The sequence below is a fragment of the Onychomys torridus genome, chromosome 5 (genome assembly GCF_903995425.1).
Source record: "Onychomys torridus chromosome 5, mOncTor1.1, whole genome shotgun sequence".
Classification (NCBI taxonomy): domain Eukaryota; kingdom Metazoa; phylum Chordata; class Mammalia; order Rodentia; family Cricetidae; genus Onychomys; species Onychomys torridus.
In genome coordinates, this window is record NC_050447.1 from 133,000,489 (window position 1) to 133,021,264 (window position 20,776).

At 41.8% G+C, this 20,776-nt stretch overlaps 1 protein-coding gene across 7 annotated transcripts in view; it reads right to left on the bottom strand.

Moving 5' to 3' along the window:
* The window catches only part of Tut7 (terminal uridylyl transferase 7), a 59,665-nt gene extending 39,237 nt beyond the window's left edge, over window positions 1-20,428 (bottom strand). For 3 of the 7 annotated variants that reach the window (XM_036187104.1, XM_036187102.1, XM_036187099.1), the window contains exons 1-10: window positions 20,264-20,414; window positions 18,670-19,220; window positions 13,449-13,630; window positions 13,041-13,157; window positions 12,283-12,460; window positions 9,340-9,428; window positions 6,209-6,260; window positions 5,274-5,343; window positions 4,104-4,230; window positions 3,093-3,212 (exon numbers count right to left, since the gene is read on the bottom strand). In XM_036187104.1, coding sequence (XP_036042997.1) covers window positions 3,093-3,212; window positions 4,104-4,230; window positions 5,274-5,343; window positions 6,209-6,260; window positions 9,340-9,428; window positions 12,283-12,460; window positions 13,041-13,157; window positions 13,449-13,630; window positions 18,670-19,189 — 1,455 coding nt within the window. In that variant the 5' untranslated portion in view covers window positions 19,190-19,220; window positions 20,264-20,414. Of the gene's footprint in view, window positions 1-3,092; window positions 3,213-4,103; window positions 4,231-5,273; window positions 5,344-6,208; window positions 6,261-9,339; window positions 9,429-12,282; window positions 12,461-13,040; window positions 13,158-13,448; window positions 13,631-18,669; window positions 19,221-19,921 lie in introns of all 7 variants that reach the window. The other 4 variants (XM_036187103.1, XM_036187098.1, XM_036187105.1 and 1 more) reach the window with 3 other exon arrangements.
* Between the last annotated feature and the right edge of the window lie 348 nt (window positions 20,429-20,776).

The window sequence follows — 20,776 nt, forward strand, 5'->3', positions numbered from 1 at the left end:
ACTCCCTTCTGCCTCCTGTGGCTGCTATCAGTCCATGAATCCATTTGCTTTCTTAGGCCTAGTACATACTTATTTTGCCCTTTAACTTCAAACTTCTTGAATTTTTCTTTCTTTCTTTCTTTTTTTTTTTTTTTTACATTGAAGTGAATTAAGCCTACAAATGTCCTTGTGAACACTTGGGCTATAGCTCACACACTCTGACAGATTGAACTTCTTCTTCTTTTTTTCTTTTTCAAGGCAGGGTTTCTCTGTGTTGCTCTGGCTGTCTTGAAACTCACAGAGATCTGCCTGGCTCTGCCTCCTGAGTGCTGGGATTAAAGGTGTGCACCTCCTGGCTCTGACAGCTTGTACTTCTTAATCATTTAGTTAAAAATGTTTTCTACTCTCTCCTCTTCCCAGTTCCAGCTATCTCTAATCTCTTAATCCTTTAAAAACCACTTGTTGTTTCTTTATTTTATGTATATGGATATTTTGCCTGCAATAAGTCTGTGTACGACATGTGCCTGGTACTCACAGAGGCCAGAAGGAGGTGTTAGATCTCTGGACCCTGGGACCGGACACTCTGGTGTCTCCTGGGACTGGAGTTACAGATGGTTGTGTGCCACCATGTGAATGCTAGGAATCAAACCTGGGTCCTCTGGAAGACCATCCAGTGATTCAATGATTGGGCCCCTTCAATCTTCTTGCTTCAGGCTCCTGATTGCTGGGATTATAAATGTATATCATGACATCTACACTGACATTTTAAAATAGGGTTGTCTAACAACCCGCTCATATTTCAGATAACTGTTGCTAGCATTTGTTGTGGAATAGAATATTTGTTTAACTATGTAAGGATGTGTTACATTTGTTTATGTTGCATTTGTTTAATTATGTAAAGATGTGCTGCTGTTTTACCTTGCCTGCCTAAGACACCTGATTGGTCTAATAAAAAGCTGAATGGCCAATAGCTAGGCAGGAGAGGGGTATGCAGGGCTGGTGGGCAGACAGAGTAAGTAAGAGGAGGAATGTAGGCTTGAGAGAGAATGAGGGAGAAAGAGAGGGAGATGCTGGGGCTAGTCAGCCAGACATGAAGCATGAAAGTAGGACATACAGAATGAAAAAAAGGTAAAAAAGCCCCAAGACAAAACGGGTGAAATTAAATTATAAGAGCTAGTGGGAAAAGCATAAAATAAGGATGAGCATTCATAATTAATAATAAGTCTCCATATAATAATTTGGGGGCTAGTGGCCGAGAAAGCCTGCTCCAATCACTGGTTCTAGATCAACATCCACTTCACTCTCTATGTACTGTCTCTCAAGCTGGTGTCTCTTGTCTTTCATTTATTGTAAGTGTATTCTTTCCATCTCCAGATGCAAAGTTATCAAAGCTAGGCTCCAGTCTTGGACAGCTGTCACCTCTGGGTAGCTTTGGAGTCAATGGTATGGTCCCTCAAAGGCCCATACACTGAAGGCTTTGCTGGGAGTCTATGGTGTTTTTGAGAGGTGGAGCCTCATGGAAAGAAGTTAGGTCACTGGGGGCATACCCTTAAAGTGGATACTGGGACCTCATGCATCTTTCTCCCGTGTGTGTGCTTGGGATGGTGCAGAAGGGTACATCCGTGCATACAAGTGGAAGCCAGAGGACCACCTTGAATGGTGTTCTTCAGGAGGTGTCTACCCTGATTTTGAAGACAGGGTCTCTCATTTGGTCTGACACCCACCCAAGCAGGTTACGCTGGCTGGCCAGATCACTTCAGGGACCCACATGTGTTGGTTTCCCCAGCACTGGAGTTACAAATATACAGCACAAGGCCCAACATTTTACAAGTGTTTTAGGGATCTGACTGGGGCCCTCATGCTTCTTTACTAATCAAAGTACCTCTATAGCATGCCTCCACCTCTCTCTTTCTCTTTGCCTGTGTCCACTCTGAGGTGAACAGTCTTTTATGCTAAATGTTCCTACTGCAATGATGTACATATAGGGCTACTAAAGGCCAAAGGACAACACAGAACGAAACCACTGGTACAAATGCATGTTTCTTTAAGCTGATCTCTCAAGTGTACCATTGCAGCAACCAAAAGCCAGCTAATACACAGGAACCTGCTCTTGTCCAGGCTCCTTGGCTCTTCATAGCCTGAGCAATACTATAAATACTGTTCTATATTGTGAAAAATATGGATTCTTTATGCTTTAACCAAACAAATGTTGACAGTTTTGTTTGCTTAACCAGGTAATTTATTTTGTTAGCAAGTTACAAATTGTAATACCTTCATTAAATAATTATTTGAGCACTTTCCTTGAACTCACCACTCTCTTGCTTCAGCCTCCAGTGTATAAACACTGGGGTCTGTTAGGCAAGTGCTCAACATTTCAGCTACATCCTCAGCTCACCTTTTTATTTTTTCAAGCTATTTTTAAGACAGGATCTAGCTAAATTGCCTAAGGGGACTGGTTTTGAACTCACTTTAGCCCAGGTAAGCTTAGACCTTGTGGTTCAGCCTCCTGCACAGCTGGGTTACAGATCTGTACCCCCAGGTCAGACCAAAGCATTCCATTGCTAAAGACAACTGCCACAAAGGTAACATGAAATGTCACTCTGCATCTCACAATTCAGGTGACCATCAGTTTGCATTCTTTGGTTTTACAGACTATGGGGGAAAGCAGAGATATAGAGTGCTATGGTCCTAGATACTCAGAAGGCTGAGACAAGAGGATAAACTGAGCCCAGATGTTTGAGGTAACACGGGCAACAGTGCAACTCGGTTTCAAAAACAAATGAACAAATAATAAAAATAGGACAAAAGTCTTAGTGGTTCTCAAACAGCAGGGAGATGCTAAATAAATTCAAGTATCAAGTCAGAAAATTAAGCTCAATGAAAAATTCAAACCCAGCTCAGAGTTGTTTCAAAACTAATATTAAGTACTCTTTAAAACAGTATTACCCCTACACAGGGACAGGGTGACATCAGTATTGTAATCAAACACTAATATTTTGGTAATGAGAGTTTGGTAGAATAATTAGATATTTCAGGTCTGGCTAAGTGTTTAGATTTGTTTTCATAAGGAATTTAATAAAATCATTATCAGGCATAACCGAAATGTGTCATACCCATGATCCTAGATAAACTGGCAAGAGAGGTTCTTTCCTCTGCTGGAGAAAGAAAACGGCCATCAGAGCAAACACATATGGCGGCAGGCCTCCTTCTTCAGGGCGATCGATGCTACAAAGCTACAAAAAAACAAACCCACATTAATGACATTAGTTTGGGGATGGCTGGATACTAAACCCACAGCCTTACTTGTACTAGCAAACTCTGTCATTGAGCTACACCTCCAGCTCCTGTAAGGTTTTTCCAATTCACCAAGTTAAAAACTGGGCATCCTGTTTACCCTAGATTCAAGAAGTGAACCTTCCAGCATAGCTGAACCTGTACAGCTGTGGTTCATGAATCCCTCTGTCCTGGGACTTGACAGCTCCTAGTCGCAGCCTCCTTAGCAATGAGATTATCCAAGTGTGCTCACACCTGGCCAGTTGTCAGTTTTACATCATGATATGATCTTCATTTGGGACCACTTACGCCGACACTGCAGTTCAACAACCTATCTACAACACTATGGGACTGTAAGACATCCTGGAGTCTCTGAGTGTGTCATTGGAAATGGTGTCAGAAGCCTCAAACATTACCATGCCTCAGAAGACTTCACAAAGAAGTTAAAGAAGAACTTCTTGGGTCATAGTCTACAAGTTTGACCCATATCTGATTTTTAATAAGTGCTATAACTTATTTTGTCTTCTAAGGAATAATGTCACACTAAAATAGAAACTCTGAGCTTTCCTTCTGTGTATATTAAAGTGTCTAGTCCAATATTCTGACATCCACTCTCTTGATACCTATACACAGTATCTGAAATAAGGCATGGTGGCACACATCTGTGATTTCAACACGCAGGAGGCAGCGGCAGGAAGATAGCTACAAGTTAGAGGACAGCCTAGATTATGTAGTGAGTTCCAAGCCAGCCAGGGCTGACAAAACAAAACCAAACAAACCCAACAAAACCCAAACAACAACAACAACAAAAACAAAACAATCTGCACACAACCACCCACCCCAAATCCTACCTTTGCCCAGTATCTAAATGCAATCACCAGAGGAACCAGCCTCGGCTCTAGTTTTCCAAGAGCCGTTAAGTGCTTTGTGGTCAGATAAGCGTTTTCATTTCCTGCGCTCACTTTACAAAGAAGACCACTGGTGGGGGAAGGGCAAAGATGAGAGGGAAAAGAGGAAAATGGTGTTAAATAGGGATTGGTCTTCTATATCAAGTTTACACTAACAACAATAAAACTTAAAGAATAAAGACCTTAAAATCACGATGTTGGATTTCAAAGAGAGATTGATTTATTTTATGTGTGTGACCATTTTGAATAAATGTAAGTATGTTGTGTACCATGTACATGCAGCGTTTCCTAGAAGGTCAGAAGAGGGCATCTGATCCTGGGAATTGGGAGTCCTAGGTGACTGCAAGCCGCCAGTCGGGTGCTGGGAATCAAACCCAGCTCCTCTACAGGAGCAGTCAGTGCTCTTAACCTCTGAGCATATCTCCAACCCCAAAACTGGATTTTAAAAAATGCTGGCAGTATTTTTGAGTATTAAAAATACTTTGGAAAGAGCACAAGAACGGAAAAGTATCATCAAAGGTCTGCTCTGATCATTCTAATGGTACAAGAGTTTTCTCCTGAGAGCCAAAGGGATTTATTTAATGAAGAGTCATCACAGCCTACAAAGCTCCCAGTAAGTGGTGCTGGCAGTGCTTTCCCAGGGAAAAGAGCTGCACATGTGAGGCCACACTGACCACTATCTCAGATGCCAAAAATGTTACTGAAAACTATGGCAAAGAAGGTGCTGAGAGGAAGCAATTATTCAATCAGGCCAGTTTAGCTGAAATCTGCTAAGATGCTTCCAACATTTTATTGTCCTTTTCTTCTTAAAATAAAAGTACAGGAAAAATGCCAGTAAGAAGTACAAGTAATAGCCAGATTAGGAATTTACAATTCTATAAATTAACCCGAGATTTAACATAGTACATGTGACTTTGGTAATCTGATAATCTGGGCATGGTGGTACACCCCAGCGATCTAGCACAGCAGCAAATACACTGCCATAAACTAAAAGCCATCCTGGGCTACAGAGTAATTCAGGGTCATCCTGGGCTATATATAGTTAGATTTCATCTCAAAATAAACCCAATAAGATAAATCATATGAAATAAATAGCAGTTTAAAGACAGAGACCTTTGCTTGTCTCTGCACAGCACCACGGGCACCCGGGCATGGAAATCAGCATCAACATCAGTGAAGGAGTCTGTGGAGAGAGGAAAAACAATCAAACAGGTTAGTTAAACCTTTCTGAAAAACAAATCTGGGGAGGCCTAAGAGAAGCTGTGGGTCTGAGAGGCCACTGCCACAAACACCCCTCAGGTGACTTAGAAAGAGAGGACAAGATCAAATCACCACAGTCCAAGTCCTAATCTTTCAAAGCTAGTATTTGATCAGAAAGACTGCAGTGTTGGTTGAAGCACCACTTGAACGCTCTGTGAACAACATAACTAGAAATATGTACGAGAGACTAAGGACAAAGTGATGTAAAGCTACTAACAATAGTGTCAAAATATGTACTGACTGAAACAAGATGAAATGTTTAAATGTTTCTAAAAACAGAGAGAATAAGAATGCCTAACTCAAGGGGAAGTATCATCTGATTAGGCCTAGCTACTGAGAAAAGCCATAAGCCCCAAGGGGGACATTGGATTGGACAAGACAACTGAGGAGCCCATTTGGAAACAATGGTCTTTGAGTTTGTTAATCAGGGTGGGGCCACATCTATTTGCCATTTGTAATGCTGACTTCAACCACGCAATAAAGCAGATCACTATGAGCTTACTCCAAGAGTAAATGTCATATATTTTGCATTTTTAACTCAGTCTAGGGTTCATTAATCCTAAATGTTGTCAGACTAACAGTTGTCTGACTGGTGGTCCTACAGAGTGCTCACTGGACTCTAGTTAATAGTTCAAAGGCATTTACTTTTATTTTTGCTTTGGATTTTACCCTTAATATAAGTAATTTTTAAAAGTGAACTTCCTATTTGCAGTTTGGTAGTAAGATATATTCAATTTTATAGACAGAAGACAAAATCAGAAGCAAAATGTGGAAGAATTTGGCCTTACCACTGTTCTTTAAACATTCTTGAACAAGTAAGAGGACATCTGGCTGAGACATCTAGGAAATAAATGAATGAATACATGAAATAATCCCTCAGCACTTTTGTTTTTCTGGTATAATACAGTCTGAAGTTCCCCAAATTGCTTTCCAAATAAGAAATGCACATTGCTACAGGTGAAGAAAATAGTCATTAGCCTGTGTGTAAGGCCAACAAAGAGCCCATGAGGAGGCTTGTGTGTGGGTAAAGGATTTGCTTAAGTTAACTGCATACAAACTCATTCTTGAGGTAGTGGTGATGGTTGGAAAGTGTTTACTGCAACAATGTTCCCCTCACTCTGAAACACTGTTGCAACACACAGCTACATGGTTCCAACATCATTAACATCCCTTTCTCCAATCTTTGTTCCACATCGGACCAAAGCCCTTTCAAATTCTCCAATGGATCCTTAAATCTTTTCCTTATGTCGTTGGTTTGAGGTGTTCTATTTCCACATTTATTTGTGTGTGTGTGTGTGTGTGTGTGTGTGTGTGTGTGTGTGTGTGTGTGTGTGTGTGTCTCCCTGAAGAGACCAGAAGAGGGTCTCAAATCCTCGGTACAGGCAGTTGTAAAATAACCATGTGAGAGCTAGGAGCCAAACACAGGTACTCAGGAAAGCAACATGAACACTGACCATTGAGCCGTCACTCTAGTCTTTGTTGTTTTTTGAGACAGGGTTTTGTTCTATAGCACAGGTTGGCCTCAAACTCACAGTAATCCTACCACTGCTCTCAAATGCTGGAACTACAGGTGTGAGCCACCCTCCCAATTCAAGGGTTCTTAAATTCTTGCTGATACCATACTGTTATTAGGTCAAAGTCACTCAGGAGGTAAGCTGTTTCCTCAGTTATTTACTATAGTAACAGCCATGCAGAGAAGCAAGGCTGAGTGACAAGCTCTGAGAAGACTTAGCTTCCACAAAGAGGGTGCATTTCCACAGAACTGTGCTTGGGTTGTTGTACAGGAGCTTGAAGGCTGTACAGTAACATTTGACTTTGCCCACATTGGGCAGCTCACAACCACTTATAACTCCAGTTCCTGGGGGGGAATCTAATACCTCTGGCCTCTGAAGATATACCTGCACTCACGTGCATATACCCACATGAAGACAGACAGACAGACAGTCAGGCATGCATACACGCGCACACTGAAATAAATTTTTTAAAAAGCAGTAGAATCTATGGGTTACCTAATCAGGTAGCTACAGTATCAAGCACAGAAAGGAATGAGAGGCTATGAGGAAGACCAACAAGGAGTCCAACTCAGAATCTAGTAGTAGTTGTTTCAAAGACAGGGTCTTACTAAGTAACTCTGGCTGACCTGGAACTTCACTATGTAGACAGGGCTGGGCTCAAACTCATAGAGACCCACCTGCCTCTAGGACCAAAGGCATGTGCCACCATGCCTGGCCTCAGAATCTATATTTTTAACAAAAAACTAAACTAAGCATAGACCAACTGTAAAAAAGCCATTGGGAACCAGAGTGGGTAAACGGATAATCTAAGTTTCTTCTGGCTTTAAAGTTCTGACTTACCCATGTCTTTGGGAATCATATTTCACCAAAATGTAGGGTTGTATAGCTAGTGTGTGTGTGTGTGTGTGTGTGTGTGTGTCTCAGGAGGAGGGGTTCCTCACTTTATGCTTGCCTTAAGCTTGCTTTGTCTGAGGCTAGCCTTGAAGTCCTGAGCTTTCTGTCTCCAGCTCTCTAGTACTGGGATTACAGATGTGCTCCTTCATGAGGTTAGGTGTGGTTCTTTTCAAAAGTCAAATTACTGTTTAAATTACATGTATTCATTATGCCTTTGTGTGGGGAATACATTTGGCCACAGGACAGTTTGTGGCACCAGAGATTGAGCTCAAATCATCAGGCTTGGGGGCAAGTACCTTTATCACTGAGCCATCTCTCTGGTCCATCACTAGTTTTTTTATTATTATTATTATTATTATTATTATTATTATTATTATTATTATATATAAAATGAGAATTTGGGAGTTAATTAGGTTTCCACATCATGAATATTTACAAATACACACTATTTAAACATCTGCCTTCCTGTCATAGTAATGTTGGCTTTATGAAGAGAATTAAACTTTCTGAATTCATAGACATATATACACCCTCACAAGATCCATATGCCTTGAAAACCAGCTTACAAGTAAGTAGGAAAGATCTGTAGTAAAATAAGCATGAAAAAAATCTGTAAAGTAAAAAAAATAAAATTCTGAAGCTGAAGACAGAAGACATAAAAATGAAAATTCTCAGGGAGAACTGTCACAGCTATACCTTAAGTCTCGAAATATATTCACATCCAGGTCACATTTAAAAGAATTTCCACTTTTTGCCATCAGACAGCCACGAGTCTCAAGCATGCTCCCTGGAAAAGCCTGTGTCAGTGTGAAGCATAGCAGGCTGATACTAGACAAAGCTGAAGTCCTCAGAAAGGAGCTATGACAAACTGTCTTAAGGAGGGCCTGACTTCCTTACAACCCACGTGATCCTGAGGGACTCATAATTATGTTTGCTGATCAGCAATCAAATCCTGAGAATTCTCAAATCTAAAAGCCTCGCCCCTATGTCTCTGAGAGTCCCCGTCACTCCATTAAGAAAGTGGCTGCTGTGTACATTTTGAGAGGATCAGAAAAGATAAGGACACCAAGATCTATGTGCTTCTGATAAGGAGCCAAATTACCAACTGGCTTGATATTCTAAGACCATGCAGGTCTGCCCAGCCAACTGAAAATACACACAAATGTGCCCATGTACTCAGCAATAAAATAAGCTTAAATAAAGACAGGGGCTCAGGAATTAAGAGCACTTGTTTTTCTGGAGGAGCAGAGCTCAGATCCCAGCACCCACATCAGGTGGCTCACAAGCTCCAGGAGAGATGATGCCCTCTCTGGCCCCCATGGGCATCTATATGCACCTGGCGCGCGCACATGCATACACACACACATACACACACACACACACACACACACACACACACAATAGGAAGGGTACATGAGTTCACACAATCATGTAAATATAAAACTTTTCTTAAAAGCTAAACAAAAGAATTCTTTGTGACTGCAAAGTCCAGCAGATCATTTTGTACTTACGATTGCTGGAAACTGAACATCAATGTTCACATCTGAGTCTCTGAAGCCGAGTCTGCTACAGGAAGATCCATACAGCCTAAGAGAACAGTCTAGAAATAAGTAAGCACATGGGAGTCACAAATAGTAAAATCTTTCAAAAGCTGTAACCAAACACTGCTACTTAAAACACAGAACCATCAATCAAAGCTATGCATAGAAGCAAGACCATAGAGACCAGACACTCATAAAGGAGGACTGCAAAGCTATTTGCTCAGCTTTTCACTGGACTTCAGCCAACCTGCTATGAGCTTTGAAGCATATAAAGACTCCTACATGATCATGCTCACATCTTGTGCAGAAAACTGTAATGATTTTTAAAGTTCTGATGTTGAAAAGAACACCTGGTTTTAAACCCTACAGTATACTCAATGAGCTATTACAAGCAATTCTTTCTAATATCTGAATGCATACATAGCTCTAACTTATTATAAAGAGTAGGTTTCACTATAAAGTAGAGGTTCTTGATGTTGTTTAGGTTTGTCTTGATCCTGGGTCAATCATTTTGCCTCATCTTCCCCAAAGCTGGAACTATGGGCTTGTCTACTGCACCCAGCTAATATTGCCATTTTTGTGAGGGGACAGGACTTGAGGCAAGGACTCAAGTAGCCCTGCTGGCATCTAACTACTTACATAGCTGAGAATAACTGTGAACTCCTAATGCCCCTGCCTCCACCTCCTCCTAGGTGTTAGAATTGCCACTGTATGAGGCTCTAAAGTTACTTTTTTTTTTTTTTTTTTTTTGAGCTGAGGATTGAACCCAGGGCCTTGCACTTGCTAGGCAAGCACTCTACCACTGAGCTACATCCCCAACCCCTCCTCTAAAGCTACTTTTTAATAGGAATCACCACAGCATGAACAAAAAGCCTTTAACATAACACAACCAGTTTTGAAAATCATTTGCAGAAGTATTACAGAATAATTTAAAATGTGACAAGATGGATGTGGGGGAGCTCACACTCGAGTCCCCACATTTGAAAGGCTGAGGACAGAACATATTCATTTCCTTACAAAGGTGTCTCTTAGTCACTTGTAACTTCAGTAAATTTTGCTTGTAAAATATACTTTGTTACAGAAAACTCTTAAAACCCAAGAAGTCAATAAATCATTTAGGTTTTTTTTTTTTTTTTTTTAAAGAAAAAATTCCCCTTGATGGTGAAGGTGTTTTTGGCACAATGGAAGCAAGCACTGAAACTGAATGCTATAAAAACGCACAGGTGACCTACATCTGTACCCGCACCTTGCTTAAAGAGACAGTGCTGCCAGGTGGGGTGGTGCACACCTTCAGTCCCAGCACTTGGAAGGAAGGAGCAGGCAGATCTCTGTGAATTTGAGGCCAGCCTGGTCTACTTAGTGAGTTTCAATCCAAACAGGGCTACACAGTGAGACTTGTCTGGACGGAAAAACAAAAGAGGAAGTGCTTTTAATTTTGGTTGATTGTCACAGAACATCATGTGCATGACTTTTCAGTGTGAATAGTTTAGAGTTGTAATGAAAGGTAATTAAGCAATGACTCTAACTCTCTCTCTCCCTCTCTTGATGTCCCTCTCCATCCCACTAGGTAGCCCCAGGTAGCCTTGAACTCATGATCCTCATCCTTCAGCCTCCCAAGGGCTGGGGCCTTGTGGGGCTTTTAGAAGGGGTTGTCCACTGTTCATTGGCAATTCTGCCTCAGGAAAGACTCAAAAGCCGATTAAGCTACTTCAGTCATTTGCCTACAGAGGCCCAGCCAAGCGTGTGTGGGATGAGTCTGCCAGTCTTAAATGTTAACAGACAGCATGACCCCACAAAGTTATCCCCACAACTTGATGGATCTAAAATTAGAAAGAAGCAAAAGACAGACAAATCTGGAAAATCATTGCAAGAGTAAACAAAACAATAGCACATAATATGTACTAGGCTCCAAAACTCAGTTTCTACACAATTCTTTTGTGTAGATTTAAATAGAATTTTATTTTGACACATATAACCTAAAAATTACTTCAGGATACCTCTCTTTGTTTAACTGGACTAGGGCTCAGTATAGAGCAATTACCTAGTATGTACAAGGTCCTAGATTTAATCTCTAGTGCTACAAATAATAGTCTAATAAATAAGGCTAGTTAATAAAAACAGTTGGGGATGTGGTTCAGCCAATATCAGAGCACATGTCTAACATGTGCTCTGGGTTGCTTTCAGTACTGCAAAACAAACAGAAAAACCTATGTTAATTCAGACAATAATTAACCAAATGTACATAAAACCCCAGTGTCTCAATAACAGGGCATATTCAACTGTATTAAAATTAGTCACACATTAAAATGTATAATGAAAAGAGATGTATAATGACAGTGCATGTAAGTTTTTGGTTACCTTGGGAAAAGTCAGACACACAGACACACACAGACACACAGACACACAGACACACAGACACACAGACACACACACACACACACACACACACACACACGAGCTACATGTGGTGGTACATGCCTGTAATTCAAGCATACAAGAAACTATGGGAGGGGATTCATGAGTTCAAGGTCACCCTGGACTACTTAGCAAATTTCAGACCAGCCTAGCACACTGGAAGAAGGGAAACGAAACAAAATGAATGCTCCTCAACCCCACCTCCCCAGCCCCCGCTGCCACCCCCACACACACCAAAAAAACCACCACCACCAGAACACTAAAAATAGGTGCTTTGCAATGTAGCAAAAAAGTCCTCATGATGTCTTGTTTCTTGAGACAGGGACTGCTATGTAGCCCAGGCTGGCCTCAAGCTTGGGCCCCAGACCTCAGCCTCCATAAGCTGGTATTACAGGCAGCAGTCCTGTGCCCGGCCATAAGTTAATTCTTATTAGGTGAAAGTAACTTAACTATGAGGTATCCTTAGATGCTAAATAGAAAAACAAATCTAGAAAATACCTGGTAGTTTGTGCTGGAACACACTTTCCATGACATGCTTAATCTCTAGTCTCTGGTCCAAGTTTTCACTGTGTAAACCAAACTCCTGCACCACTTTGTCAATGGCACTGCCAACTGCATTTATCTGGGAGGCTGCTGGTGGGGGCAGCGTGGTGAGCAGCTCTTCCTCCTGTTTTTCCTTGTAAGATCAACAGTAGGATTACAAAGGACTCATAGGTAGCAGTGACCTTTCACTTTTCACCATGACAGTACCCTACAGAATGTTCTGGACCCTTCATAGTCTTCCTTATCTCAGACATGTCTTCTTCCTATCTAACACACACTCTATGTGCTTAATATGAATAATAAGGAGCAGGCAAGAATACAACAGACATTATGCACGTTATTATTATTATTATTATTATTTTTTTTTCCAAGACAGGGTTTCTCTGTGTAGCTTTGCGCCTTTCCTGGAACTCACTTGGTAGCCCAGGCTGGCCTTGAACTCACAGAGATCCACCTGGCTCTGCCTCCTGAGTGCTGGGATTAAAGGCATGCGCCACCACCACCTGGCTGAAGCACCTTATTGAAAGAACACCTAGGTTCCCCAGTGGCTTCCTACATCCTAACTCTGTACTTGGGGATATTCACAGGGCTACCCAGCAAACACAGCTGACTAGTGGAGAAGTACGCTGGCGAAACTAAATTCAGTAAGTGGTTTGATTTCAGTGTCTACAGGGTTCAGGAAGGCCACAGAGACAGCAGCTGCAGAGACTCACCTTGAGGTTCCTCTTGTGCCTCTTCTCCTTGATGTGCTTATGAGCAAATGGGATGGAGTCGATCAGAGCATCACACAGCTTGCAGGTGTACTTGGCTGTAGGGCAATTTCGTGGTCGCTACAGTTTGAAAATATTGACAAGAAGATATATCTCCAAACATTTAGAGAAACAAAATTAGGCAGAATAATGGTTTCCCCCATCACTTTCAAAATGGACAGTCATTTTCACCTAACTACAATGGCAGTTAAGTCTTGATTTTCTTAAATTACACTGAATGTTCCTCAACACAGACTTACACAAGGATCAAGAAGTAGAAAGCCTAACCCACTGAAGCAAATGTTGCGATCACTACCACAGTGTAAGGAAAACACAGACGCGGCCTAGTAAGCGTATGTGTAAAGACGGTACCCTTTTGAGCCTGTCAATGCGGTCTCTCTTTAGTCGCTCCTCAGCCTGATGCAAGCCCAGAAGCTCCTTTGTTGAAAGTGCAGACTCATCGATCACAGGACCTTCCAACTCTCCGTCCTGCTCACTTTCCTCATTTCTAGTCCTTCGTGGCTTCCGAGGTCTGGACCGCTGTTTCTTGGTTTCTTAAGTTAGGGGACAATATTGACAGTGTTACATACCAACACTCCAAGTAAGATGTAGAATTTTCTTCCTTTAAATTCACTTACTTAGACATAGCACTAGGGATTGAACCAGGTCCTCACATATTCTGGCAAGTGCTAGACCCCATGTTCTATCCCAAGCGCATATGAACTTATTTCAATGATAGGATATGTGATGTCTGAACATTAAACAATAGGGAAGGTGGCTCTCCACATTCACCCATCCACATAAATCACTGCAATGAAAAAGATTTGTTTTTTCTATACAATTAGATTTTATTTCCTCCCACATTAGGCTGCTGAGCACAGTTATGTAACAGTAAAAGTCTTCCGCTGAAGGCAGATATAACTGTAATTCTAATACACTTGATATATAATGTACATACATAGTATTTCCAACCAAATTGTAAATGTACCTGGTGTTTTAATAAAAAAGCATTCATATTTATTTTGATTTTTTAAGTGAAGAATCTCAGTAGGGAAGAATGGACAATATTGCATGTACCTGGAGAACTCAGAAATTGATCATTTTCTTATGTGATTCGAATAAAGTCAGTTAGCTACAAATTTAGCCTTTAATCATAATTGGAGTTCCTTTATTAGTAAGAAAAAATTCAAGCCAAAGTTTTACTGAGTGAGAACACACAATTCCCACTTCACTTTTGCTTTTGTTTTTTAAACATACCACCGACAGACTGAGCACATGCCACACCGGAAAAAACAATTAGCAGTTAAAAATCGAGGTTTAGCCTAAATAAATGTGTTATGAATTCTTTGTTAGTTCTATAATCCTTAGAGTGAATACATAAATTCAAGATAACTGCTCTTCAACCTGTGAAGCACATAGAATTGTGGGACTTAACTTTAAAAACTATGGTAAGCAGCCTTGGGACTCCTATCGGGTTCTGAAAGACAATGGATGCTAATCGTAACATGGGGCTAAAATGATATTCTCAAGCTAAAATTATGAATGAGGGGCTGGAGAGATGATTCAGTGGAATGAGCTCTTACAGAGGACCTGGGTTCTGTTCCCAGCACCCATGTAACCTCTGCAGGCATCCACACATGACATACCTACATAAGTTAAAATAATAAAATAAATCTTGTTTAAAATTCTGGTTAAACAGATGGAATTGTTTTCATTGGCTTTCCATAAGTTAGTGCTTAGAAAAGATCTTGCATAAAGCAGTCTCTCCCCCACTTCTGGAGATACTCACTACCAGTATAGCAATTGCAATACACTGGCTAATTACAGAAAAGAATTCTAGGTAAAAAAGGAAATACAGGACTTCCAATTTTAAAGAATACCACTGTTGGGGTTGGACATGGCTCAGCAATTAAGAAGACTCATAATCATCTGTAATTCTAGTTCCAGGGGACCTGATGCCCTCTCTGGCCTGGTACCATGGGCTCCTATATATGGATGGTGCACAGACACCCATCCATGTGTGCACACACATACACATAAAAATAATGGGCTGGAGAGATGATTCAGAGGTTAAGAGCACTGGCTGTTCTTCCAGAGGTCCTGAGTTCAATCCCCAGCAACCACATGGTGGCTCACAACCATCTATAATGAGATCTGGTGCCCTCTTCTGGCATGTAGACAGAACACTGTATTTGTAATAAACAAGTAAATCTTTAAAAAATAATAATAATAAATAAATTCTTACAAAAAAATTGAGAATTCCATTGCCAGATTGGGAACTTAACTAGATAGCAGAACACTTGCTCAACATGCACACCGGCACTAAGACTGATCCTCAGCCTGGGGGAAACAACCCATCAAATAGTAATTATCAGCTGCAGCTGTGATTAGTAGTGCATTCTTGCTATAATACTGGGACACCGAGGCTAGAGGGCCAAGACCATGACTTACTCCTTTTGGCAAGGGAGAGCTGAACCAAGTGCTGAGTGATGTCAACAGCAAGCATCACTATCTCATCCCACAACATAAGGAAAGCAAGTGCTTTTTATGTGCCCTGCCTCCTCTGATCCCTATAGTAACCCCACACAATGCTGAGATTAGCCCCATTGTACAGATAGTAACAATAGCAGTCTCAGAGAATTAAGTGACTTGCCTAAGGACCCAGGGCCAAGGTAAAATAAAGATCTAAACTGCAATTTAAAATAAGGCAGAATGCAAAGTGAAAAGAAATCCCCATACACTGAGAGGCTATCTAGGCCTGCAGGCACCAACTGTGAGAAAAGCTCCCTGGAGCAGCTCTGGGACGGCAAAGCGGCCCCCAAGGCTCTAACCACTGACAGGAAGATTCCAGGCTCCCTGGCCTGTCACAACCCCAGCTGCCTGGGAGCTTTCCTAGTCCCTCACATCTTATTTGCATAGGGTACAGCACTCCAGTCACAGAGGAAACTGAATGGATATTTGAATGGATGTTTCCAGTCAGCCTGTTAATGACATTGCCCCAAATGTTTTACATTGCCAATTAAGACATTTGAGGGCTAAGGGAGGGACAATAATGTAGAATTGAGAAAAAAAAAATCAGTACTTAAGGTTTTAAAAATCAGCTTTAATATAAGTTTTATCATATCTTCTCATAGTTTGATTGATCCTTATTGCAGGCCATGGTGGTGCATCCCTTTAATACCAGAACAAGGAGGCAGAGGAAGGTGGATCTCTCTGAGTCTGAGGTAGCCTTATCTACATAGAGAGTTTTAGGCTCACCAGAGCTACACAGAAGACCCTGTCTCAAAAAGAAAAAAAAAAATTAAGACATTTTAGTCCCTTTAATGATCTTTCTTAGGATCATTTCCACCCACTGCAAATTTACACATCAAATTAAGCTCCTCACTATTGTATGTAATCTTACACAAAACCTTTATGTTTCCTTTATGAAGATCTTCAAGGGAAATTATCAATTTCTTCACTTGGCAACTTGAAACTCATGTCTGTACTTCATACATATATACATACTTAAATGAGCTTCTGCAAATACAGGACACTGTACTCCTGTTCACACCTGCTGAGGCACCTCCCTAGTTATTCCTGAGCAAGAGCACCTGTAAGAGGGTTTGAGTCTGCAATCAGTCCCTAATATTTCTATCTACAAAACACTGATCTAGAAATAAATCATCATTAGTAGTAGTAATTTTAGACAGGGTCTAAAGTAGCCTTGGCTGGCCTGGAAATCACTAAGTAGACCAGGCTGACCTCAAATTCACAGATCTGCTAGCCTCTTCCTCTTGCACTCTGGGAATATCAGTGTGTGCCACCTAGCCTGGCTTAACTCTCCATTTTAAAAGTTCTTTTTAAGTTAGCCCATCCAACTCAGTCAGTAGAGTATGAGACTCTTAAAAGTCCCCTTTCCTCCTTTTTCTCATGTGTTTGTTTTATTTTGTTCTTGAAACCTAGACTGGCCTGGAACTCACTCAGGGAGCCAAGGCTCATCTTCAACTCCTGATCTTCCAGCCTCCACCTCCCAAATGTTATGGTTATATGAATGGGCCACCACACCTGACCTAAAAATGATTTTCAAAAATCATCCCCTCTCCAAGGTCTTGCCATGAAGTCCAGGCTGGCCTTAAATTCTCCATCCTCCCACCTTATCCTTAGTTCTGAGATTGCAAGCATGTAACACACATGTATCTTAACTTTTTAATTTCCATACAACAAATGTAATTTAGTACCCACACCTACATGGATGCTATAATATGGAAATACTTAAAGTATGCACAAAACTTACTAAAAAACAAAAAACAAAAGACAAAAAAGAAAAAAAAACAAACAAACAAACAACCAAAAAACCCAACAAACCAAAAGCCCAGAAACCACCAATATATACTCAATTTCCTTATCAGGATTCCAGGTCCTACAAGCCTGAGGTCACAGGTGACAGAATGAATCCTGATTTCTGTTTCATTTGAATTTCACTTTTCCAACCAGCACTGCATGAACAAGTCTGGACGATTTTAACCTCTCCAAACTGCAGCTACCCAATCTGCAGAACTGTGGCTCTACGCCACCCTGGCATCCTACACAACAGCCTTTCTAGTCTGTTCAGTTCACAGATTAGTATGGCAATGGTTCTTTTTATGGTTCTTTAAACCCTAGTCCAGGATGAAGAAGCAGGGGGATGGATGTGAGGCCAGTCTGGTCTACACAGTAAGTTCCAGGCCAGTCACTACACATTAAGACACTGTCTTAAAAAAAAAAAAAAAAAAAAAAAAGGAAATTTTTAAATCCAATTTCATACTATAAACAGTTTTTACTTTTTTACATCCAATGCACAACTTTTATTTCACTTCAGTAAATACGTCAATTAGATAGAAATAACTTTCTTGTTTTGAGAAATAACTGCTATACAACATCCACTTACACCTTTTAGAAAAATGCACAAACACTTTGTATAATTATTATAAAACATGTGAAGTTACTTAGAAATGAAGTACTTAGTTTAGCACTTAGTTCAAGGCTAGTCTTGGCTATAGAAAAAGAGACAGATTTTGATTCTTCTCAAGGGAGCAGTATTACTTTTATTACATTGTCGGTCTTTAATTACCTGTTTCCCAAATCCTGTTGTAAAGCTTGTGTTCTAACTTCCCTGGCCCTGTGTGAATTTGGTTAAACAGCAACTCGGCGTCTCCTTTTTTCCCCAAAGTTCCTCTCTCCCTCCCTCTCTTTGGAATATATGCAGCCTATACCCTCTCTTCACATTAAATATTTTTAGTTTTAAATTGTCATGCACATTCTGAAAACATTTTAAAATTAAAATTATAAACGTGAAAATACACACATTACTCGTAAATTACAGTATGACCTCCAAGGGTATATGACCACCCTCTTCTATAAAGTGTTTACTTATGTAAAATGAGCCATACTTATTTTGTGGGACAGTACCCTACTCTGTGGCCCAATGTCCGAAATATGTTGAAGTCACCCAATTATATAGCATTATAAACCCTAACATAATCATATTAAATAGCTCATTACTGAAAAATAACAAAACTTATTTGGATGGAAAAAAAAATACAGACATGTAACCCAGAGACTTGAACCATACCTGGACTTCCTGCTTCCATTTCTGACATGGCTTCCAGGCTGGTGAGGTCCTTCTGAAACAGCCGCCTAACTGCTCTGCAGCCTCTCCCCTCCTGCCACCGGTAGCAATCTTCACTTTCTTGAAAGGATTCTTTCCTTGACCGGCTGATGGTAGGAATCCTAGGTCCAGGCTTGAACTCTCTCCAGCTATCTGCATTACTAGTAAGTTCATCAGGCAGCCACCTCTTATTTTGATCTTTGTGGTTGTCATTCATCCAAGCAGGCTGACTGTAGATTGGGTTTTTAAATGCATACGGATTGCTGGAAACCGCATATGGTCCTTTCCTGGGGGCATTCCCATAGTTCCCGGGTGCTATCTTTTTTTTTTGAAGGCCTTTTTCCATTTTATTGCTATGGCCTTTAGCATAATCATCCATTATTAAATAATCTTGTTGGGGATGACCCCTTCTGAAATCATCATCATCAGTAATTCCACGGTCTTTAGTGCGCTTTATAAAGTAAGGTTTTGCTGTATCTCCCATGGTCTTGAACTTTAATTTTCTTACTTTGTACCTGGAAGAAAGCATTTTAGGAAAAACAAACTAAAAATGCCATCATACCAAATACTCAAAGTAACACACTGATGCCCTGAAGACTTATTTTCCCCATTTAAAAAAGAAAACCTGCTAGCCAGGAGGTGGTGGCGCACGCCTTTAATCCCAGCACCCCGGAGGCAGAGCCAGAAAGATCTCTGTGAGTTCGAGGCCAGCCTGGGCTACAGAGTGAGTTCCAGGAAAGGCGCAAAGCTACACAGAGAAACCCTGTCTCGAAAAACAAAAAAATAAAATAAAATAAAAATAAAAATGAAAAAATAAAACTGCTATCACATCGCTAATAACTAGTGCATTCTAGAAGTTAGGAGGCTTAGCCCTACATCGTTCATAAAAAAACTAGTCATTTAATACTTTGACTAAGTACAAAGGCGCTTCTATAACCTCAAAAACTAGTGTAGCAACTTGGTCAGCTTCTATGTAACAAAAATATCTCTCTTCAAAGTAAACATCCTAAGTCAACACTGTTACAAAACTCCCCGAAGTCTATTAAAAAAAAAAAAAAAGAGTTGGCAATTACTTTCAAGTGTCAAAGCAGCTGAAACTATGTGAACAAATTTCATTTAAATCAACCCCTATCTTTGCTTTACTTTTCACTTCAGACCCGGCGCGACCACTTGCAGGGGCGAGCTTGCGACCAAGGGATAACGCCAGCTGACTTACCCGATTTCTTAGTCCCCAGCCCCAGACAAGTCCGGTTTCGACACCAACCACAATCCTCCGCAGAATGACACTCCTTTTCCTTCCCCATTCGGCTGCCCCACCCCTGTGTGCCTCAGTTTCCACAAGCGGAGTCCCTAGGCGATGGAGGCAGCGGCCCCGCACTACTGGCTCTGAAGGCGCTGTGGGGACTAGGAAGCAGGAAGCACCCGGCCATTGACAGGGTTCGGGGTCCCCCCGGCCAGGGCCGAAGCCCCGACACAAAGTGAAGACACGGACTCGAACCCGAGGGCTCCGGGCGCGCAGCCGGGCCGAGGCAGCCCGAGAAGGACGGCGCCAACGTACCTCGGGGCCGGGCAGTAAGCTCCTCGGGGCCGGGGGAACCCAAGGGCCCAGCCCGGAGGTGAGTCCGGGAGGGACGCGACGAGACGGCGCCCGGGAGCACTCACCAGCGCAGCTGCGGTCCCCCGCCGCTTCCTGTCCGGGCCCGGCTCCTCTCCGTGTTTTCCTTCGGCCCCACTTCCGGCGCTCAGCGCCGTCTCATTGTGCGCGATTGGAAGCCGGCAGTGCCCCCGCCCCGCGCTCCGCCACTGGCCGGAAGCGCGCACCGGAAGCGCGCGCCGCCCAGGTTCCGCCCAGCGGCGGGCGCGCGCGGCGCGTGATGTCCGAGGGTCTCGGTTGCTAGCTTCTTGTGGGTTCTGTTGCCGAGCACTTTCGGACTACTGTAGGGCCTCCTGGGAACTGAGCCAAACCGTTGCTGCCTTTTTATAATTCCAAGTGACTCAAGGTTTCAGTGAGGGCTTCACTGCCGACCTTGAAGGAAGTCCAGCGACCTAAGCCTCTCCCTAACCCAGCTCT